This window comes from Marmota flaviventris, chromosome 10 (genome assembly GCF_047511675.1).
Source record: "Marmota flaviventris isolate mMarFla1 chromosome 10, mMarFla1.hap1, whole genome shotgun sequence".
NCBI lineage: Eukaryota > Metazoa > Chordata > Mammalia > Rodentia > Sciuridae > Marmota > Marmota flaviventris.
Window position 1 is genome coordinate 119246084 of NC_092507.1, and position 22607 is coordinate 119268690.

A 22607-nucleotide genomic window follows, 5' to 3' on the forward strand; every position below is an offset into this window, starting at 1 on the left:
AGTGTCCGCAGCGGCCTGGGAATGGAGCACCCCCCCTTAGGGGCTCCCTCTTCTCCAAGAGGGGCTTCCTTAGGGTCAGCACCTCGAGAGGGAAGGGTATGAGAGGTTAAGGATAGGCTGGGTGCGGGTGAAGACCTAGGGTCTTGAGGGAGGGGGTCCCGTGAGGGGCTATAATCAGGTCAGGGCCCCAGGAGGGCGGGGGAGGGGGACACTCGGCCTTCAGCTTCGGCCCCTGCGCCCCACCCCCCACAGAAGGAGCGGGGGAGTTGAGGCTGCGGGCACCCTATGTCCCTCCCCACGCGTGATGGCGCCCCGCGGGGAGGGAACGGCGCCTGGGGGTAAGAAGCCTCTGCGCTCCAGCCGGTGCCCGCTGCGGCCTTGGCATTGTCAGAGGGGAGGGGCCGTGTCCTCCAGGAGGAGGGGGGAGGTGCGCTCACGCTCCTGCTCTCCGCCTCCATCCTGCCGGGTCCCTAAGTGGAGAAACTGAGTCTCCACGACCGAGGGACTTCTCGACACGGCTTCGCTCAGAGACCCAGGTGGCGAGGGGGCCTGGGTGTTAGGATGTTTGTGTGTGTGGCTTGCGCGTCGCCGGGGGGACCGGCGTGGGGTACTTCGGTCCCCGAGAAAGGTAGCCTGTCTGGGAGTTTTCCAGCTGGGCCTGCGGCGCTGCGTACCCCAAAGGGCCCCTCCCACCAGTGTCAAACGGAATCAAATCCGGCTCCCTCGGGCTAGGTTCGGCTTCGCAGCAGCCGGCCAGGCCGAACCGGGCCGGACTCGCTTTCTCTTCCCTAACCCCCTCCGCAGGGGGCCTCCCTCCCTTTCCAGCAGGTGGCTCCGCGGGACACCAGCTCAACCTGTTGGACCACAATGGGCGGCGCCAGGGGGGCCCTGGCCCTCACCCGGGCTGACCCGGGATCCCCGCGCAGGGGGAGGGGCGGAGTCCGGGTCCCTCCCTCCCTCCCTCTTGCTCCTTCTCTCTCCGGCCGTGACTCAGCCTCGGGGCCGCTGCCCTGCGCCCTAGCCAGGGGCGGAAAGTGTGAGGCGCCCCTGAGGGCCCAGGCCAAACCAAACAGCCCCCCACCCTAGACATTATCTCACTGGAGAATTAGGGGGGCTATAGGAGGGAGGGGTTAACAGCAGGCGTGGGGCGCTCCGGCTCGAATAATCCGCTCCAGGTTTTCCTATGGTCCCTGTCCCCCCTGGGTCCCGAGGCCGGTCAGTGCTCCGGGTTTTCATCTCGGCCCCGCCGGACAGATTCTGGTCCTTCGGGCCGGGAGCGGGTGGGGTCCAGGCCTGGGGTTTCCCTTCCTTCTTCTGCCGTCGGGGTCGCGCTAGCCAGGGGAAGGGCCGTGACAAGGGCAAGGCGTTGGTGCCAGAAGCACAAGTGAAACCGAGAGGGGTCTGCTTCGGGGCGGAGGTTGCACGGCCGAGGAAAAGGATGGTGCGGGGAGGGGGGTTGGGAGGGAAAAATTGGCGCAGGGCCTCCAGAGGCAATAGAAAGGCGGGCGCCTTGGCACCAGCATTAGGGAGCAAAGATGCGAAAGGCTGGCCCCTGCCCGCCCCCCCACCTCTGGGGGTCGCGTCTGGCAGGACACCACCCGAATCTTTCTGTGGCTAGATTGCCACTCCCCACTTGGGTCTGAGCAGCCTCTGAACTTGCTGTTAGTTCTTGAGTGACCGACCCTCCCTCCCATATTTCTCTTTCTTTTCCAGTGCTGGTGATTGAACCCAGGGCCCTGAGCAGCGAGGCAAGCGCTCTACCACTGGGCTACATCCCCAGCTCTTGCTTTTTCTTCTGGTACAAACAGCTCCCTCTCTCAGAGGCGGGAGCCCCAACTTGAATTCAGTTCCCACCTATCCCCCCAACTCTGGACTCTTACCGCGCCAAACTTGAGACCGCCGCAGTAGAGGAACGCTGCCTGGGGGCCCGCCCCCTCCCGTGGAATCCCGGCGGTCCCACCCCCCAACCCCGGGCCAGTGCCTGGAACTGGGAGCCGGAGGGCAAGTGTGGAGCCTGCAGGGGCCTCCTGAAGACAGGGGAACGCCTCAGATCCGCACGTTCAGGTTTCAATCTTCAGGAGACCAGCTAGACCTTAATATTTCAGGCAAAGTAGCAGGAGGTGGGTCAATACCTAGAGAGAGAGGTTCCTGCCCTGAAAAGGATGGAAGTCCCAGCTGGGAGGACCTGGGGCCGGGGACAGCGACTTAAGAGTGGTGGCCAGCTGCCTGGACTGGCTGGGCCACGTGCGCAGAAGAGTAGAAGCAGAAAAGTTAGACGCTCGCAGAGCCTGGGGGGAAAGAGGCTTCGGGCTGCTGGAGGGGCGAGGCTCTGCCCGGCGGGGTCTAAAGCCAGTGGGTCTGGGGGCCTGTTTCGGAATGTGAGGGGCTGAGCTGGAGCGGAGAGTCAGCCTGCGCCTGGCGCCCACCTCTTCCCCACTACCCCACCCCCCTTCCCCTGGCTGCCTCCGCTTCCCTCGAAAAACCCGCCGCCCAGGAAACCGCTGGGGGCGCTCAGACCGCAGTCCCCCCACCCACCATCCCCCATCTCCCCCACCGCGACCGCCCAACCCACCTGAAGGGGCCGTGGCTGCCAGGGGTACCCCCCTCCCGCCGACTCCCCCCACACCTGCGGGCAGCACTATTTATAACTCCGCGCCTATTCCGGGCCTCTCGGCTGGAGCCGGCTGCTGAGCTGTGCTAATCGCCGCCGGGATCTCTGCGCCCCCCAGGGCCAGGGGAGGTAAATTTAGCTTCAGGAAGCTCCGGGGAACATTTTCCAAAACTCCACGTCCCAGAGAAGGCGAAACAGAACCCCTCTGCGCTCAGCCTCCCTCCGGCGAGCCACTAGGGGGCGCAGATCTCCGGATCCTGAACCCAGCCTGCTAGGAGTTAGGGTCGCTGCTTTAATCCTGGGGTAGGTAAAGCGTAGAGACGCGTGCGCTCTGGAAAGTTACTGGGTGCCGTACTAGTCATTGGCAGGAGATATGGGTATGCTCCGAGGCCTCCAAATGTGCAGTCTGAGAACCACTGAAAAAGGGAGTGGGGACTTATGTGTGTTGAGAGGGAAATAACACATGTAAACGAAATGCAAATAAGAGCCTAGGCCCTTGGGGTCTGCACTACAGGGCGCCAGCAATGTTTGCCACACCTCTCTTTTCTTTTTCATTTTTTTGATTTTATTTTTTGGTACCCGGGATTGAACTCAAGGACATTCAACCATCCCCAGCCCTATTTTGTATTTTATTTAGAGACAGGATCTCACTGAGTTGCTTAGCGCATCTGGCTTTGAACAGATCCTCCTGCCTCAGCCTCCCCAGCCGCTTGGATTATAGGCGTGTGTATTTTTTTTTTTTTTTTTTTAAGTACTGGTGATTGAACAGAGCCACGTCCCTAGCCCTATTTATTTGTTTGTTTGCTTATTGAGACAGGGTCTCACTAAATTGCTTAGGGCCTCGTTAAATTGCTGAGGCTATTGTTTTGTTTTTGATACTGAGGATTGAACTCAGGGGCACTTAATCACTGAGCCACATCCCCAACCCCTCTTTTGTATTTCATTTACAGACAAGAGTCTTCCCGAGTTGCTTAGTGCCTTGCTAAGTTGCTGAATCTGGCTTTGAACTCGCGATATTCCTGAAGTTGGACTTGAGCTTGCAGTCCTCCTGCCTCAGCCTCCCAAGTTGCTGGGATTACATGCATGCAAATCCCTCCTTTTCTGCATGCTTCCTGGTGTAGTTGGGAAAAGGTGGAGGCCCCCCCCCCCCTCATTACTATGATATCCAGTGTATTAAGTGCCCCTACCCAGACCTCTTGGTGGTGACCACTCTTCCCTGCTTGCTTCTCATTTCACCATTGAGGACTATCTATCCGATGTAATCTGCAGGGAATCCTGGATTACAGGCTTCTTGTTTTTCTGTGGTACTTGGGGGGGTCAGTGCCTATTCATCCCTCTTGTCTCTTCCCTCCTTCCCCACCGGTTCCCCAACCCCTGTGGGCACCAAGAGGCGGATGCAATCTTACCCACCCCTCCCTATGGCATCCTGCTCCTTGCACACCCTGTTCCCATCTCAGTTCCTGGGGTGGTAGTTGGCATGCTCAGAACCTGAGTTGCTCTATTTGGGGGAGAGAACACTGTGGAGAACTGGAGCATTTCTTTTTCCCTTCTAGAAGAATGGAAAGATCTGTCCTGGGTGAATTAGGTGAAAAGGTGGTTGTTGGGATGCCCCACTGAGCTCACAAGCCAAGATCCAGAGGAGTCAAGAGGAGTTCAGGGTTGAGGTGGGAAGCAGGTGCAAACTGGGGGTGGGGGGCGGGCAGCCTACACTGGCTTGCCTGGCTTGGCCTCCCAGGAGACTTGGCCATCATCCACACCAACCCCAGCTCAGAAGAGGTGGACAGGCTGATGAGGAGGAGCCCTAAATTTGTTTTTATTTATTTATTTATTTATTTATTTACTTACTTATCTATGTTTTGAGGACAGGAATCTCACCATGTTGACAAGGCTGGTCTCCAAATACTGGGCTCAAGAAATCCTCCTACTTCAGCCTGGTGACTAACAGGGACTCCAGGTGTCTACCACTGCACTTGACTAGCCCTGAATTTGAGATCTAAAAATCTGGGTTCACTAAATGATTGTTCTGCAGAATGCTGTCTGACCTCTACTTCTGGGCTAGTTTTTAACATGGGATAATTATCCTTGTCATGCCATATATATCTTTTTAAATTGTGGTTTGGGGTCGAACTCCAGCATGTTTTACCACTAAGCTATATCTACAAACCTTTTTCCTTTTCTTTCTTCTCCTTTCTTCTTTGGTACCAGGGATTGAACCTAGTGGCACTTAACCACTGAGCCACATCCCCAACACTTTTATTTTTAATTTGAGTCAGGGTCTCACTAAGTTGCTGAGGCTGACCTCAAACTTTGTGATCCTCCTGCCTCAGCCTCCTGACTGGGTGGAGGCTGAAGCACGATGATCACAAGTTCAAAGCCAGCCTCAGCAACCGATCGAGGCTCTAAGCATTTTAGTGAGATTCTATCTCAAAATGACAAATAAAAAGGGCTGGGGTTGTACCTCCATGGTTAAGCTCCCCTGGGTTCAATCCCTAGTACCAAATAAGTAAGTATATATATATAAGTAAGTATATAAATAAATGGGAGTACTGGGCTGTGAGGGATAAGAAACAAGTCTTGAGGTCAAGTACTAGACTGCCATAAACAAAGACAGGCAAGCTCTAAATATACTGCAGTGGTGTTTGGATCCTACACAAAGTGCACGAAGGAAGAGAAATCAAGGTACAGGGTGGGGATGTTGCTTGGCGGTGGGGTGCTCGGTGTGCACGAGGCCCTAGGTTCAACCCCCAGGACTGAAAACAGACAAATAACAACAACAAAAACCCAAGAGACAGAGAGCAGGGTGCAGAGGACTGTGAGGAGTCAACATTTTGCTGGGGGCCGTGCTGCACACCTGTAACAGCAGCTTGGGAGGCTGGAGGATCACAAGTCCAAAGCCATCCTCAGCAGCTTATTGAGGCCCTAAGCAACTCAGCAAGACCTTGTCTCCAAATAAAATATAAGAAAGGCCTGGGGATGTGGCTCAGAGGTAGGGCTCCTGGGTTCAATCCCTGGTACAAAAAAAAAGAATAGGCATATTTGGAATCTAGCCACTCTCAGCACGCTATTGCTCTAGTCTGACCTGGCCTGCCAAGGTGTCCGTCTGTACTGGGCTTCTTACCTCCTAAAGGTCTTGAACAGTCTACCCTTATTTTCTAAAGTCTATTCTCAGCGTAGCAGCCAGTATGAACTTTTCAAGTAAAAACTTAGTTCATGTTTGATACCAGGCAAGTTCCTCATTCACTCAGCATAAAAGCTCAAGTTTGGGGCTGGGGTTGTAGCTCAGTGGTTGAGTGAGCACTTGCCTGGCATGCGTGAGGCACTGGGTTTGATCCTCAGCACCACATAAAAATAAAGATTGTGTGTGTGTGTGTGTGTGTGTGTGTATATATATAAAGAAAAGCTCAAGTTTTTTTTTTTTTTTTTTTTCCAGTACTGGGGTTTGAACCCAGGGGTGCGCTACCACTAAGCTATACCCCCAGCCCTTTAATTTTTTTTTTTAATTTTTAGTTGGGTTCCATGGTATATACCTGTGATATCAACCACTGGGGAGACTGAGGCAGGAGGATCGAAAGTTCAAGGTCAGCCTCAGCAATTTAGTGAGGCTCTTAACAATTTAGTGAGATCCTATCAAAAAATAAAAAGGGCTGCGGATGTAGTTTAGTGGTAAAGTATCTCTAGGTTCAATTTCTAGAACCAATTTTTTTTTCTATTTTGAGACAGGGTCTGGCCTCAAACTTGTGATCCTTTTGCCTCAGCCTCTTTGTTAGCTGTGGTTACAGGCATGCACTACCACTACATATCTTACCCAGTGCAGTGGCACTTGCCTATAATCCCAGCAGCTTGGGAGGCTGAGGCAGTAGGATTGTAAGTTCAAGACCAGTATCAGCAACTTAACAATGACCTAAGCCATCTAGTGAGACACTCTCTCAAAATAAAAAAACAAAAAGGCTGGTATGTTGCTCAGTTTTTAAGTGTCCCTGGGTTCAATCTCAGGTACCAAAAATAAAAATAAACTAAAATAGTTCTTATTTGGGCTGTCCTTCACCCACCCACACTCATCTCTGGCCCAACTTTTTTTTCCATAGTATCTATCCCAATTATATCAACATACTTTAAAAAGTCTATAGTTTATCTTCTGTTGTCACCCACTGGAATGTAAACTTCACAAGTACAGGGATCTGCTTTGTTTATTGCTGTATCCAAAACACCCAGACTTACATATAGCAGACAGTCAATTATATTTGTTGAATGAATGAATGAAGATTCAGACCTGCATAACTATCTCTGGAATGTTCTTCAAGAAGTTGGTTATTGTGGTTATCTTCAAGGGAGGCTGGGGGATAGGTGTAGGAGACTTAATTTTTACTTCTAGAGTTCTTTAAGTGGGGTGTGGTGGGACAGACCTGTAATCCCAGTGATCGAGGAAGCTGAGGCAGGAGAACTGCAAGTTCAAGGCCATCCTCAGCAACTTTGCAAGACCCTATCTCAAAAGTTAAAAATGACTGGGGAGAAGGCTGCGGTTGTAGCTAAGTGGCAGAGTGCTTGGCTCGCATCTGTGTGGCACTGGGTTCGATCCTCAGCATCCCATAAAAATAAATAAATAAAATAAAGGTATTGTGTCTATCTACAACTGAAAAAAAAAAAAAAAAAAAGACTAGGAGTAAAGAACGCCTGTGGGTTCACTTCACTCCCCAAAACTGCAAAAAAGAAAAGAGAATTATTTACTTTAGGCATATACTACCTTTACAAAGAGGAAAAAACCCAGAGAGAAAGAAGTTAACTAAGAAGGTTGAAGAAGAGCTGATCCCAGAGAGGGAGCAAGAGGGCCCCATATACAGGATCAGGCCAGTGTCCCAGATGAGAAAGGGGGATGAGCAATACCTGGGCCCAAGGAGGTCAGGAACTCTCTGAATGGCGATCCCAGCAGGACACTGAACAAGTCCTGTTGCTGGCTTTGCGGTTGTGGGAGGCTGTGGGGGGGTGTGTGAGTAAGCGTGAGCAAGACGATGTGCACGTGTACCTACCACTGGGAGTCTTTTGGGAAATCCTGTTATTGGCTTCCAAGGGGAAGCGAGGAGTCAGTTCTACTTACTCAAACCGTTGGTGTCCTGATAGGAGTCATGCCCTGATAAGCCTGAGGAACCGGTGTGGCTGCACAGATGGCTTTTCTCTTGTAGTTGTGTGTGTGTGAGCCCCGAGCTCTGGTAGCTCATGGGGCCCACTTCCTCCACAAACTGGGAATAGCACGGTGCTTTCCCTAAGCTCCTCAGAGGCAGGGAGCTCCCTACACCAGGTCCTCTACTTGGGGAAGGGTTGAGACCCTCGGGTGGCCATTCTAATACCCTGGCCTCACAGAACACGCCAAGCTGGACCCCTCACTATACATAGGTGGGAGGATCCTGGCCTTTCTCCCCTCCACTCTCCCCACCCAGGTAAGAGTGAGTCAGGAAACCTGGATTTCAATGTCACTTCTGTCCTGGACAACGTCCTTCCCTCCTTGGTCTGCTGCACTCTGGCTCGAAGACTCCTTCAGTGCCGACTTTTGTCTGCTTCCCTCTTAGACATTTGGAACTTTTGGCCTCAAAGCCTTTTTATTATACGTATAGTTCAGCGATTCTCAAACAGAGATCTTAGGGCACAGCCCATGCCTGGTACTAAGAGCACGGTGAGATCACCCATCTGGGCTGGCGGGCTCACTGTGCCAGGCGTAGAGGTGTGCCAGGTCCTGCGGTCGTCTTACTGGAGCGCCGGCCAGCAGGCCAGACTCCCGCTCACCAGAGGTTCGACAGAGGCAGAGGCTGGGGACTGAGGTCCAGAGACGAGGCTAGTCTGGCAGATGGCACAGCTCAAAGCAGGATCCACACTTCACTCTTCAGTCGTCGTTTGTGGCCCACCTGTCCTTGGTCAGGCACAGCTGGCCCCAGGAGTCTTGACGGGGCTACAGAAGAGAATGGGGGAGCTGAGAGGCAGGCTGGGCTACACAGGCCGCAGCCACACCCCCGTCCGACCCCCTGCCCACCTGAGCGGTGCCAGCCATGCTGTCAGCGGTAGAGGAAGCCGCTCCCTGGCGTCATCAGTCCAGCAGCTCCTTGATACACCAGCAGCAGAGCAGTATGTAGGCCACTTCCTTCAGGGTTCGCTGCAGGCCCTCCCACCCTGTGCCCATCTTAATGACAGGCACACGGAGCCCAGCGTCTCGCAGGACCCCTCCAAGGGAGAAGGGTAAGGCCTGGGTTAGGGGCTGTGTCCTGGGCTGCATGTGGGCAGTGGTTCTGAGGAAGGGTGTGGGAGCTGCCTTTGGTGCCTTTTATCAACTGTCCCCACCCCCTTCAGGCCTCATGACTAGATGCAAAGGCCCCAGGGTCTAGCAAAGGAACATTCTGGGCTTGGGAAAAGGCTGAGTCAGCCCCTCTGGACAGGGATGGGGTGGGGTTAGTGGGGGAGGGCCTGGGCACTCCATCTCCACAGCCAGGCCAGCTCAGCGTCCCTTCCTCCAGCTTGGGTGGGCCTGTCTGGTTGCCCCTTTCTCCGTGGTCGGCACAACTCCTCCCACCTTGGCGGGCTCTGGATGAGGCTGGCGTTGAGAATCATCCAGGAGTGCTCCCTTCCGTCTGTTCCATCCTACCCCTGGTTCCTCAGGGTGGGCATGACCAGCTTCAAGCTCGCAGGTCTGGCCACTTCTGTCCCTCGGAGCACAAAGACACAGCCAGAGCCACAGCACAGTGAGAGGCTGGTTTATTGACAGGCACTCCCCTCCCCCCTCCACACAGGAGGTCACATGCGGGAGTTTCGCTCCTCTTCTTCATTCTCCAGTAGGTAGGCTGGACGGTAGGTGGGGTGTCCTCCTGGGCCTAGGCACTTCAGGGCTGGGTTCTGTACTGTGTTCTCCCGACTCCCCAGAGACGTGTACCTGGAGAGCAGAAATGGAAGGCCAGTGAGTGACGGTAGGCTCTCCGGGGGGGCTCCCCCTATCCCAACACCTTCACATCCCCCACACCCATTCTGCTCCCCTAAACTTACCCTCGGTCATACAGGATACAATATGGGACAAACAGCTGACGTAGAAAGTCCCAGATGTTTCTGTAGGTCCAGTCCTGGGAGGTCAGAGTCATAGAATAGTCACAAACATTCTCTCCCCTGCCATCCAGGAAGGGGCCATCCAAGGCTCCCCTGCCCCTTGGCTCTGAGGGAGGGAGGCTTGCTGTCTGGTTCTGTGGTGCACCTTGCTCTGTGCAGACTAAGCAGCGAGACAGAGGAGGCCTCCGTCCTCTACCCTCCCCATTCCTGAGCCACTCTCACTGACGTGTCACATCCCGAACATGGAAGGACTGTGTGTCTCAGTCGGCGCTGCCAGGCTCGGCTGTCTGCCAGGACGGACATATCTGTGCGTCTTATGGCAGTGACTCGAGACATGGCTACTATAATTGAAGAAATGAATTTTAAATTGTTCTTAATTTTCAAAACTGAGATGCAAGCCAGGCATAGTAAGGCATGCCTATAATCCCAGCTGCTTGGGAGGCTCAGGTTTGAGGCCACTGGGCAACTTTGTGAGAATTTGTTTCAAAATAAAAAATAAAAAGGCCTGGGGGTGTAGCTCAGTGGTCAGCATGCCCCTGGGTTCAATTCCCAGTACCAAAGAATATCTTTGAGCTATAATTCACATGTCATCTTCTTCATCCTGTGAAAGTATTTTAGTAACTTGTATTTAATTTCAGTTATCACCTAAGTATGAATAAATAGCTAATGGCTGTCATATTGGAGAGCACAGGCCTAAGTCACTGGTCCACAGTAAAAAGTACAATGCTCAATAAATATCTGTTGAAGAGATGAACGAACAGCACTGCCTCCCTTGGATGGTGGGGCCCCTTCATCCATGACTCAGGCTCCGGCCTCCTTCCCCAGGGGAGCTGGGGTGCAATGACTGACAGGGCGCAGGAGACAGAAGGCATTACCAGCAGTGGGTTGATGCGCATGAAAGAAGGCCAGCCGGGGTCGGTGGGACTGAAAGGGCAGAGGCTACAGGAATAGGGATCAGTCCGGCGAGTGCCCATCAGGACAGCCTCCAACTGGGGGTGCTGTGTCTGCAGCTCACACAGGGCCTGCTTCATGTCACCCTCAGCCTCCAACACCTGCAGATTATACCTTAGGAAGAGAGAGGTGGAGGTCAGAGTGGGACCTGCCAAGCTCCTCTTGGAGCCCAAACCTCCGGGCCTCTAGTACCTCTTGATAGTGTCCTGTAGAAACTGTTCCAGTTCAGGAAAAGGGGAGACGCTGCGGATATACAGGATCTGGAGGGGTTTGGGGACATCAGGAAATTTCCTGGGGAAGGGGAAGGATTCATAAGGTTGCTGGCATAGACAGGGAACTTGGCTCTCTGGAGAGCACACTCTCTCTTTGTTGCATGGGATGGACACCCTCCCTTTCTCCCCTGTCCTCATTTTTTTTAATCTAGCCGACCCACTTCCTATGGGAAGCCCACTCCAATTGCTCACTTCTTGAACCTGAGCGTCCCTATGTATGGATTGATATTTCTGGTAAATATCACCTCCCCAATGGGACTGTGACCCACTTGTGCTCGGGGATGGTGGCCTGCACATCTATATCCAGGGCCAGGTATGCGCCAGATGCTTGATACATAGGGTGGGAGAATGGAACAGAGAGGTCTCTGGGGCTACCTCCCTTCCTGGCCTCCTCTCTGCTTCCTGGGATGGGGAACTAGAGGGATTAGGTGTCCTGAGGTGGGCTCACCTCTGCACAGCTGCATGGAAGAGGTGCAGGAGGGCGGTGCAGTCCTTGCCCCCGTTGAAGCCCACACAGAGCTGGTTGAGATGGTACCGAGCCAGGGCAGTCTCAATGGTCTGTAGGGCACCTGCTACCTTTTTCCCCAGAGAAGACCCTGCCAGGCAGGCAGGGAAGTGGGCATCAGGAATATATAGCTGTTGAATGGGGCATGTTGCCCTTGCTTAAAACCCTTTAACCTCTTCCCATGTTCTTAGGATTAAGTCTAAACTCCATGCTGTCCCCTGGCCCTTGCAGTCTGTCCCCTGCCTGCCATTCAGCCACCTGCCCTTACTTCCATTCCCCTAAACCCCAAGCTGCTCCTCCAGGTCTACTTCCATTCTCTTTGCTCTTGGCCCACCCCCTGGTCCAATCAAATGCTCCTTATCACTCAGCTCTTTTGTTACTGGGTCAGGAAAGCTGTCTCTGACCCTAGATCAAGGCTGATCTCCCAAATGTGGAATCCTCTTCGTTCACACCTCATATATGGTCCCCTGCTTCACATCCACCCCTCTAGTTAAACCACTGATCCAGAAGAGCAGAGCATACATTTGTCCATGTTGTCCAGCACAGTGCTAGTGAGAATGGGCACTCAATCAATATTTCTTAGAATGAATTAATCAATACTGACTATTTTCTACCTTCTCTCAGAATCGTGGGAAGCCCCCCACCCCCCCAACAGGTCCTGCGTTTCTAAATCTTGGATGGCACCAAAGGCCGGTACATGCTGCCCTTCCCCAAGGAAGGCCCCTACCTGATTGAGCGAGTTTGTATACAGCCTCACTGGCTTGCTCCACGGCGTTGGGCATGTAGGAGACCAGCGACCCCTGGGGCAGACGGGCAGTCAGGTAGGCCAGGCATTCCTCCAGTGGTCCTTCTTCCTCAGAGTCTAGAGTCAGCTTCACCTGATAGTAGTTGCTGCCCCAGTCAGGGTAGGAACCCAGGCCAAGCTTCCGCCCAAAGTGGGCCTGGGCCTCCGCAAGGATGGGGGCAATAGAGGTTTCAGCAGCAGCCACATACAGCTCCTTGGAGTGGAAATGAACAGCTGTGTTCTGGAACAGTCCCTTTAGCCCCTCCAGCACCCGCCGCAGCAGCTCCGGAATGCCTGGGAAGAGGTAGACGTTCCGGACAGAGACCAGCGGGAATCGGAAGGGGCGGCCAGTGCGAGGATCTACGCCGTAATGCAAGCGGGCAGAGGAGGGCACCAGGGACAGCTTCTCCCAGCCCTGCCCTCCTAGGGCTTTGATGGCCTCTTCCAGCTCAGGATGTGGCTTCAGCTCCTCCCCGAAAGCCTGGGCAACTGCCTCAAAGGTCACATCATCGTGAGTGGGGCCGATGCCCCCTGCAGTGAGAACATGGGTAAACCGGCTAGAGAAAGAGGTGACCTCGGCTGCAATGGTGGCTACTTCATCAGGCACAACAGAGACTCGGCACACCTGGACCCCCAGGGAGCGCAGTGTCCGGCACAGAAAGTAGGTGTTGGTGTCTTGAGTGTGTCCCTGGGGGTTGGGGAGGATGAGACTGTCAATACCATGGGGATGAAAGGCAGGGGGAGTATAGCTACATCTGTCTGATGATGGGTACTCTGCTCTTTGAGGTCACCCCTTCAGGCTGTTGAGCCTGGGCTGGGTGGGAAAATCCCCTGGAATGTAGTCAGGAGATTCACCTTGGGCCCCCTCTGCTCTTTGATCTTGACCTTACGTATATTTATGGACTCAGTTATCAATTCTATGTGGGCGATTTGTCCATCTCCTTACCAGTCCTGACAGTTTCAGTCTCCTGACTCCAAGTGCTTACTGGGAAGCCTCACTGTATCCCTGGCTATTGTCACTTCAGTCAGTGGCATCCCAGACACTGCCCACAGCCAGTCAGACTCTTCATTCTGTCAACTGTACTGAAATGTCTCCCCATCTGCTCTCCTCTGTCCCCAGTCACCAAACAGGTCCTTGGCACCTTTCACCTGGTCAATGGCAACAGCCTCCTGGCCGAGCTCCCAGCCTCCAGCCACGGTGCTTTGCTCTGTGTCTTCTGAGTAACCTTCCTAATGCGTCACTGTGATTGCATCACTTTTGGGCTCAAGAGCCATTTGTTGTTTCCAACTGTATGCAGAATAAAGTTCAAATTCTTTTGCAAGTATTTAAGGCTGTCTGTGGTGTGTATCCTATCCTCTTTTCCAGCCCCATCTCCTTCTACCTCTCTATATAGGTTAAGAGTGTGTTCTGGAGTAAGGAAGAGTCATGCTAGAATTCCATTTCTACCACTTTCTAGGCGTGTAATCTCAGGCAAGTTTCTCAACCTCTCTAAGCCTCAGTTGCGTAATCTATTTATTAACTGAGATTCACAATAAAAGCACTAACTTCATGGAATTGTTGTGAGGCTTAGTAAAATCACATTTGTGATGTAATAAGCATACTGCTAGCCTCTACTAAGCACTCAAAAAATAGTGTTTACTATTACAAACCTAATGCCCCGCCATGTCCTCTAGTAATACCCTTGATCATTCAGAAGGAATTCCTCTTCCTTCTATCTCATTTATCCACTTTGCTGAGTGCCTTGAATCATTTCCAAATAGGCTGGATATAACACTTTATTTATTTGTTTTTGTACCAGGGATTGAACCCAGGGGTGCTTAACTACTGAGCCACATCCCCAGCCCTTTTTACTTTTTGAGACTGGGTCTCACTAAGCTGCCTAGGGCCTTGCTAAGTTGCTGAGGCTGGCTTTGAACTTGTGATCTTCCTGCCTCAGCCTCCTGAGCCTGTGGGCTTATAGGCCTGTGCCACCAGCCTGGATATAACTCTTAAATATATAATATGTGCATTTTTTATCTCCTCTACTTGCTAGGCTTCCTGTCACTGCTGGGTAGTCCCTACGTCCCCTACTATACTACTTGGAAAAATGGGGACATTGCTACAACTTTTTTTAGTGGAGTAATTTGAAAGAAAGTGAGTCCAATATGTTGGACTCACTCCAGGAATCTACTGTGGGACTCCCACCCTGGTTCACCTCCCTCAACAGGATGGGCAGCAAGCTCTTAAGGTCAGGAGAAAGCCGCGCCCTCCCCTTCTTCTGTCCCAGACACACCTTGAGGATCTCATCTCCAACAATGATGATGCCCGCCGTCACGCTGCGCCCCTGGGGAAGTTCAGAGGCCCTAGATGCCATGGTCCTGCCTTCTCTTTCCCTTTGGAAGGCCCTCCGGTAGCCACCCAGACCCCCAAGTAGGGGCCGCAAACACCGGGGGACTGCCAGGTCTACAGGGCACTGGGGGCCATAGCCTGGGAACAAGGTCCGGGATGGAGAGAACCTGGAGGAGCCAGAAAGGACAATGGAGGAGAGGAGGAGCACAGTTCCTTCTTAGAATATGACTTAGTCTTCTCTAACCAGACCCTTCATAACCGACTCTTATTACTGCCTCTTCAATAAACGTGTTCTAAAATCCCAACCCATGCTCATATAAATGACTTCGATGCTTGGCTCTAGTCTCCTTAAAATGTCCTTCTCTCCCGAGAACCTACCACTTTAAATGTCTTCGGTGTGCGGAACTGGTCGTCTCAAGAGTTTGTTCTATCTTGGGCATCTGCACCTTTAAATGTCTCTTGTCTTCGGGGCTTCTGTCCCTTTAAATTTCTACCTTATCCTGGGCCTTGGCTCCTTTAAATGCGTTCCCTCCCTCCACCCGCGACCAGAACCCTGTCGCCTTCCCCCGCAGCCCCCTGCACCCTTTCTAGTCCGGGATCCCCTCTTTCCACCGCGCTTCTGACTGCTGAGCTCTTCCAGGCTCTCACCTGCCTATTTTGTACCTTTACCGGGTCTTTCCCTCGCTCCTTTCCTCAGGTCCCGGGTCAACTTCCGCACTCAAAGTACCGCCTCGCATTGCCCCGTACGGATTGGTTACTCCGGCTGTCGCTTAGACGCTCCCCAATGGTCCTATTGGTAGAGCCGACTGTCGCTCTCAGGCTTTATCCAGCAGGCACGAACAATATCACGTTGTTATTGGCAACCACCACGTTCGCCGGAAGCGTGGGGGCCGGGCTTCGGTCCAGGGCGGGCGTGGGTAGGCGGGACTTAGGAGTTCGGGGCGCGAAAGTTGCAGTTGGTAGTGTTCTCAGTACTTTGGGGTGTCGTGCTGGAGTAAGCGGAGGCTTTCTGATCTCCCAGACTCTTGTATGCTGTTTTCAATAACCGTGACTCTGATTCTAGGGGAAGGGGTCAGGGGCTGGTGTCCAGCATTTTTTATTATTAATGTATTTGGTACCGGGCATTGAACCCAGGGGGACTTATCCACTGAGCCATATCCCCAGCCCTTTTTATATTTTACTTAGAGATAAGGTCTCGCTAAGTTGCTGAGGTAGGCTTTGAACTCCTATCCTCCTGCCTCAGCCTCTCGAATCACTGGGATTACAGGCCTAAAGCACCCGGCCTGGCTCGGAATTTTTATTTTATTTTTGGGTGTGTGTGTGGGGATACCGGGGGTTGAACTCAGGGGCACTCAACCACTGAGCCACACCCCCCAGCCCTATTTTATATTTAGAGACAGCTTCTCACTGAGTAACTTAGCGCCTCACTGTTGCTGTGGCTGCCTTTACACTCGTGATCCTCCTGTCTCAGTCTCCTGAGACGTTGGGATTACAGGCCTGCGCCACTGCGCCTGGCCTGGAATTTTTATTTTTGAGGTTGTAATCGAACCTCAAACAATCCTCCTGCCTCAGCTTCCCCTGCAGCTGGAATTACAGGGGCATGCTATTGAGTTCAACTGGGATTTTATTTTGTAACAGAAGAAAGCTGAGGGAGATAGGATGTCTATCATTGCCTGTGGGATAGGAGTAGGGGAGCTTTTAGTGTGAACCTTCACTTGTCTTTAATATAAGTGATAAAATTACTTAAGATCTCTTTGAAAAGAAAAAGTAAAAAGCCTCTCTTGCTCCACGGTGTTCCGGATGTTTAGTTCAAACGTCACCTCTCAGTTTTCAGTCCTGAAGGGAAAGACAGTAAATAGGGAGGGAATGCCTTAGGTGTTCACTTTGGAGTCTTAATTACATCAGCCTGGCTTACTCATTTCCGTTGCAAAGAAAAGTGCTTCATAACTTGAACCATCTGGGGATGGTTTTAATTGGCAGACAATGATTCAGGTTTGGGTGGGCCAGAAACTTGCGTTTCTCCAGCTCCCATGTGATGACCACATTTTGGTTTCTGGGCTTTTTTAGTAAAAGTTAACATTTATTTGGAGAACTGCTGAACTACACCTGGCCTCATTTTACTCTATAAAATCGTGTAAGATAAATATCAAGCCCAGTTTACGGGAGTAGAAAAGTGAAGGGAAGCCACCCAAACATGCGTAGATAATAATAATAGTAATAAACCCTGTGGTTTGTTATTTTTTTCCAGTTTAAAAAAACACACCACCACTTACTTGCCTAATGACATAAGTCACATGCTCCAATTTTTTTTTTTTTTTTGAGAGAGAGAGAATTTTATTATTTATTTTTCTTTTTAGTTTTCGGCGGACACAACATCTTTATTTGTATGTGGTGCTGAGGATCCAACCCAGGCCGCTCTCATGCCAGGCAAGCAAGCTACTGCTTGAGCCACATCTCCAGCCCAATCCAATATTTTTGTTGTAATGAAGGTTTGACATTAGACTCCGTCTCAAAACATCAACTCTGGCCAGGTGTATTGGCACATGCCTATAATCCTAAAGGCTCTGGAGGCTGAGGCAAGAGGATCCCAAGTTCAAAGTCAGCCTCAGCAACTTAGCGAAGCCCTAAGCAACTCAGTGAGAGCTTGTCTCAAAATAAAATATAAAAAAGGGCTGGGAATGTGGCTCAGTGGTTGAGTGCCCCTGGGTTCAATACTTGGTATCAAAAAACAAACATCCCCCTTAATTAAAAAACTTGTTCCAATCATTTAGTAGTGAGTTCCCAAGCTTAAGCACAATACTAGAACCACAAGGAGAATTTGTTAACACATTGCTGGGCCCAACTTTCAACTTAGAATTCAATAGGTCAAGGGTGGAGCCCAATTATTTGTATTTCTCACAACTTTTCAGATAATGTTGATGCCTTTTTAAAAAATATATTTTATTAGTCCCCCCCCCCCCGCCCCTTTGGTACTAGTGATTGAACCCAAGGGCACTTGACCACTGAGCCACATCCCCTGCCCTATTCTGTATTTTATTTAGAGACAGGGACTCACTGAGTTGCTTAGCGCCTTGTTTTTGCTGAGGCTGGCTTTGAACTCGCGATCCTCCTGTCTCAGCCTCCGGAGCATCTGGGATTATAGGTGTGCTCCACCTTGCCCTGCTTATTAGTTGTTGATGGATTTTTAAAAATATTTTTTAGTTGTCAATGGACCTTTATTTTATTAATTTACAAGTGGTACTGAGAATTGAACTCAATGCCTCACACATTCTAGGCAGGCACTCTACCATTTTGCTAGCTACAACCCCAGCCCCATGTTGATACCTCTTATCCAAAGCTGGCACTTTGAAGAACTATTTGAGGATTAAATGGATAGAAGACATGCTACTATTACTTTTAGAGGGTGGAGTTTTTATTTGATGATGTTCTCTTAAATGGCCAGTTTACATCTGTTTTCTCAAATTTTGTTTGAAATCCATCACCTAATACACACTCCAAACCAATTAATTCAGTCTCTTAAGGATAATTTAGGTGGGTACCAGTTACCCAGATGATTTCTATGCTCAATCAAATTTAAGAAATAGTAAAAAACCACCAATGGGCATAGTGAACAGGTCAGAAGTGTGCCAGTTTTAGGCAGGAAAGAAAGCACAAAGTAGTCTCTGGTTGACAGCCTCTTCTCTTAACCCCGTGTGCCCTTCAAATATTGGGACCATGTTAAAGGAAGCACCCCTGACTGTACGAAACAGCTTATTTGTTTTGATGAGATGGGGCTGTCCCTATATAACTTCTACCTGTCTCAGTCTTGTAGTTAGAATGAAATATATTTTAGCAGATGTTTGACAGCAAGTCTGCTTAAAGTAGATTACCCGAATGCTCAAATAAACCTCATTATTGCAGAGCCGAGTTTCATTATCAAACTGAAGGGTATATAATTATAACCACAATATTGACTTATAATGGTCACCATAAGAGTAGGGGAAAAAAGAATTAGATTATAAAAACTTCCTCTTTAATCAAGGTTTTTAACATGGAACAGATTTCTCAAATAAAATGGAAAATTTCCAATACATTGAAACATAAATCCATAAGTCACCATACATACAACACCCAGCAGGAAAAAAATAAAACGGCAAGTTCACACAATCCCTGTAACAGCCGTGGTCTGATTCTTAGATGCTCCCTCCATCTGCCATGTGTGTTCTGATGGATACAGAGCACACTGTGGCTTCTGGGGACACACCCAGCTAAGGCTGTGGTCCACAGAGCACTCATCTGGCAGGGCAGCAGTGGCTCTATTCCACAAGCAAAGCAGTCACCAGCACATTCAAACAGTGGATTGAACATCCTTTAAATATCAAAGTGGAAAACAAGAAGGCAACATAATCACATTATCAGAAAGATGTCAGAAAGTAAGGACAGCTGGGTAAAGTTCAAGGCTGCAACGTGGCTCGCCAGCTTCATTTCTTTGGCTTCTTGGGTAGTGGCCGACGGAACAGCAAGATGTGAGGTTCTGAAACAGTGAGTGAAATCTGAGAAAAGCTCACACCATCCTATGTACAACCTATAGTGCATCCCACCACCGGCTAGCTATCACCCACTCAGATCTTTATAACTAAATTAAGATGTAAGCATATGGTCTTAGAAGCAGACCCAGAAGTCTGGCCTGACTGCCAAAACGAGAACCGTTAATATCAGTTTTTGCTGTGTTTATACAGCCCTGGGGTGTCCTTTATTAGTTTTGCCTGGCAGTTGGGTGTCTGGTGTCTTATCAAGAAATATAATTTCCTCTGCTTATTTGGAACACATCCAAGAATTTGCTTTCTGATGGTGAACCAAGCAAGGACCAAAACTAGGATATGTGGCCTTAAAAAATAATTTAAAAAGTACCTGCTAACTAAATTAAAGGTTTTTCAGTAGCAGGTTATCTCTGAACTTTTCAGATATTTTACCCTTCCTCTTATTTTTGGTCATTCAAGTTTGTTTAGATAATTAGGGGAAAGAACTCAGTAAATCATTCTCTTCTACTCTATTTGCTTTGGGTTATGCAATCTTATGCTTTCATTCTCTCACTGTAGAAGTTCTTCTATGCAGTTGTTTTTAGCCATTGCACTGACCTGGTTCATGGATCATATAATGAACCCATCCCTGACTCTGCTGAACTCCAAGATTCCTCCATTCAGATTCAGACATCAAATGGGTTTTAGGGACCAGTTTGGCTATGTCCTTGGGCAACATGACATGCCTGTAACAGAAATATGGGGAAATGGGGAATTAGTGTTAGTACTGGGTACAGTTTGTCAGAGAAGTGCATGTATACAAAGACAAAGAAGAAAATATATTTTTTTTAATTTGTATTTTTTTTTAGTTGTAGATGGACACACCAGTGTAAGCACCTAATTTCCAGGCACTGTTGAGAGGTATTTTCTGCCTTCATGGTCCTTATAGTCTTCTGTTGATTACCCACAATACAATGGGAGTCCCACAAGAGTACAGTGTTAATAGCTACAGGTGGGTTTTAAGCAGGATTGGCAAGGAAGGGACAGAAGTTACTTTGTGGAGAAGAAAGGGCTGTCATAAAGTGTTGTGTAGAAGAGTCATCATAATGAATAAAATGTAATTAACACTAATTTCCCTAACTCTGAAGGGATATGCCATCAGATTTGGGGAACTCCATGCTTTCCAGACCAAAGGTATCTCTCTTTATGCAAAGAAATTTATTATTCTGATCTGAATCAGATTAAAGCAGATAGCACATTTTCATTAAGCATGTTGAGTCTAAGTGCTCCCTCTGTGCTACTAATAAGAGTTTTTCCCCCAAAAGACAGGGCTGGGGGTGTAGCTCAGATGGTATAGTGATTGCCTAGCATGTGCAAGACCCCCCAGTACTGCAAAACCACCAAAAAAAGATAATTCTTATCTAAATGTCTGAAAATAGTTTACATTCTAACAAGCCCCAGACACAAAATTTGGCTTGATTATATAGACAAACAAACTTAAACCAAAATGCCACAGCTAAGCTGCTGGGGGATGAAATTAGTGATTTATTCCTAGCTGTGCAAATATTTTGCTATAACCTTTTGTGTGTATGTGTGTGTGTGTAATACTGGGGATTGAACCCAGGGATACTTTACCATTGAACTACATCCCCAGCCCTTTTTATTTTCATTTTGAGACAGAATCTTGCTAAGTTGCTCAGGCTGAGCTAGAACTTGCAGTCCTCCTGCTTCATTCTCCTTAATCACTGGGATTTTGGGTGTGTATCACCATGCCTGGCACAGAGTTTATTTAATAGTTCGGATGTAGAAAGCGGCTGAGAATGACAAAGTTAACTGGATTCAAGATTTTTTTTTTGGGGGGGGGGGCATAAAGATGGTTATGTTAAAAAAAAAAAAAGAAAAAAAGGAAAAAAAAAAAAGATGGTTATGTATTTGTCAACAAATACCAAACAACACTCAAACTCTCTCATAATTCCCCAAGTGTCCAAAGCCCTAAACTAGGCTGGGTGAAAAGACAGAAAAGAGCAGATTTTCACTTTCTGCTCTAAAATTGAGAAAGGGCTAAGATACAAACTAGGAAGTTGTATTTATTTATTTTGTACTGGGGATTGAACCCAGAGGCACTTTACCACTGAGCAACATCCTCAGTCCTTTTTATTTTTTGAGACAGGATTTCACTAATTTACAGAATTTTCTTTCTCAGTAAACTGTGACTGCCTCCTGCCTCAGCTTCCCAAGAAGCTGGGATTACAGGTGTGCACTACTGGTGGAGGAAGTTGTTTTAAGTATTACAATGAATACAGATTGGTGTAATGCCAACATTTGTAGAATCCTTTGTCTTTCTTCATTTTCCAATGCAGAATTATTATAGATTTAGATTTTATCAAATCCAAATGCTGCATCCAATGTAAGGCTATTTTCTTCACCATCCTTGGCAGATGGATATCCAGTATCTTCTAAGCCTTTCGGTCAAGAGGTACTTTCCTTTTCCCAATTCTACGTTCCTATTCTCATCCAAGGCAGTTAGCTGCCTTCCCTCTTCTTGGAAAGTTCTGTATACCACCACCACCACCACCACACCCTGTCCGGAGCTCCAACACAGCATGGAGTTTGTCGGTAGCCTCCAGATCTTTAAGTTTGTGAGCAGAGACCATGTCTTACCCTTGCACTTTAGCACACCTGAAACCTTTAAGCGCTCCATAATTGTTCAAGTGAAGGACATCTACTAGGCCCATACTAGGTACTTGCTGTGTTCTTCGCCCATTTTTGTTCCCCTCAGTTCTTCTAAGTCCCTTTCCTAACACAAGCCAGACAACCACACCCCTTTCCTTTTCCGTGAATAAACAACACTCAAATTCTCTCATAACTCCTCAAGCATTGAGGACGCAAGGGAAATTCCAGCTCCGCTTTTGTCAGCTTCTCTCGTTAGCTACTTGGAATGACTGCGATACGTGCAATTAGGAACGGTGTCTAACAACCACTTGCCCAATAAAATCGTGAGAATGACCCAGAAGCCCCGAAGGGTGAAGGCGGTCAGCGCTCTAACCACGCTAGCAATTAACAGAGGGCGGATTTCAAATTCCACTTCATTGTTGTAGGATAGCCCCCCACCCTTCGCGCACGCGCCTTACACTTCCAATCGCACACCCATCCCGTTAATCTCACGCGCATGCGCCGATTTTGTCGCCTCAGTAAGTGACTAACTCCTCTGGCCCTCATTTGTCAAGGCTCACGACCTCGCTAACGGCTTCCGCGCGGGCACTAACCGGTATTCGAATTCCTCGTCGTCGTATTTGTCCGAATAGTAAATTTGTTTGTGCGACATGATCACTCTGCCTGCGGGCCTCCAACACCGCGCCGCCAACCTCTAAACAACTCCCAGCAGCACGCGCTCCCACCCTCTTTGGCCTCGCTTTCAAACACACCGCCCGCACTTCCTATTGGTCCGTTTGGCTTAAGGCGGGACAACTCCACCTTGAAGCCTCCTATTGGCTTAGATTTGCTTCTCCTCGAGTCCTTATTGGAGTGCAATTCTCACATTCCCGAAGAACAAGCTTGGGTCAAAAATAGGCATCTTAT

At 49.6% G+C, this 22607-nt stretch overlaps 3 protein-coding genes and 1 long non-coding RNA gene across 9 annotated transcripts; 1 reads left to right on the forward strand and 3 right to left on the reverse strand.

The window, feature by feature from the left end:
- Window positions 1-12: 12 nt before the first annotated feature.
- On the forward strand, window positions 13-13525 carry LOC114079621 (uncharacterized). 2 transcript variants are annotated; one of them, XR_011708954.1, is made up of 3 exons: window positions 13-96; window positions 1714-12861; window positions 13321-13525. It is a non-coding gene; the product is annotated as an uncharacterized lncRNA (long non-coding RNA). The 2 variants fall into 2 exon arrangements; XR_003580504.3 differs by having other exon boundaries at window positions 22-536.
- Lenep (lens epithelial protein) lies at window positions 6781-8870 on the reverse strand. Its single transcript, XM_027920895.3, has 2 exons — window positions 8631-8870; window positions 6781-8549 (listed from the first exon to the last, which is right to left on the reverse strand). The coding sequence occupies exon 1, from the start codon at window positions 8868-8870 to the stop codon at window positions 8685-8687; it is 186 nt and encodes a 61-aa protein (XP_027776696.1). The 3' UTR covers window positions 6781-8549; window positions 8631-8684.
- On the reverse strand, window positions 9331-15323 carry Flad1 (flavin adenine dinucleotide synthetase 1). Of its 5 annotated transcripts, none has more exons than XM_027920894.2 (8): window positions 15193-15276; window positions 14474-14696; window positions 12144-12888; window positions 11360-11507; window positions 10832-10930; window positions 10564-10753; window positions 9632-9705; window positions 9331-9521 (listed from the first exon to the last, which is right to left on the reverse strand). In XM_027920894.2, exons 2-8 carry the CDS (start codon window positions 14552-14554, stop codon window positions 9386-9388), a joined length of 1473 nt encoding a protein of 490 aa, XP_027776695.2. In that variant the 5' UTR covers window positions 14555-14696; window positions 15193-15276; the 3' UTR covers window positions 9331-9385. The 5 variants fall into 5 exon arrangements, with proteins under 5 accessions (XP_027776695.2, XP_027776694.2, XP_027776693.2 ...); XM_027920893.3 differs by having other exon boundaries at window positions 15178-15268; XM_027920892.3 differs by lacking the exon at window positions 15193-15276 and adding an exon at window positions 14908-15087.
- Window positions 15324-18519: 3196 nt separating this feature from the next.
- On the reverse strand, window positions 18520-22448 carry Cks1b (CDC28 protein kinase regulatory subunit 1B). Its single transcript, XM_027920793.2, has 3 exons — window positions 22295-22448; window positions 19647-19774; window positions 18520-19042 (listed from the first exon to the last, which is right to left on the reverse strand). Exons 1-3 carry the CDS (start codon window positions 22351-22353, stop codon window positions 18990-18992), a joined length of 240 nt encoding a protein of 79 aa, XP_027776594.1. The 5' UTR covers window positions 22354-22448; the 3' UTR covers window positions 18520-18989.
- Window positions 22449-22607: the final 159 nt, after the last annotated feature.

Bases quoted from the DNA above. Each gene is read 5' to 3' on its own strand.
- Lenep (XM_027920895.3), bottom strand. From the start codon at position 8,870: ATGCAGCCCAGGACACAGCCCCTAACCCAGGCCTTACCCTTCTCCCTT.
- Cks1b (XM_027920793.2), bottom strand. From the start codon at position 22,353: ATGTCGCACAAACAAATTTACTATTCGGACAAATACGACGACGAGGAA. The intron at 19,775-22,294 runs GTTAGTGCCCGC...TTTCTGTTACAG, and splicing joins GACGAGGAATTCGAATACCG to GCATGTCATGTTGCCCAAGG. The intron at 19,043-19,646 runs GTCAGTGCAATG...TCACTGTTTCAG, and splicing joins TTATATGATCCATGAACCAG to AACCTCACATCTTGCTGTTC.
- Flad1 (XM_027920892.3), bottom strand. From the start codon at position 14,969: ATGCCCAAGATAGAACAAACTCTTGAGACGACCAGTTCCGCACACCGA. The intron at 11,508-12,143 runs GTAGGGGCCTTC...CCTGCCTGGCAG, and splicing joins ATACAAACTCGCTCAATCAG to GGTCTTCTCTGGGGAAAAAG. The intron at 9,706-10,563 runs GTAATGCCTTCT...CTGACCTCCCAG, and splicing joins TGCGCATCAACCCACTGCTG to GACTGGACCTACAGAAACAT.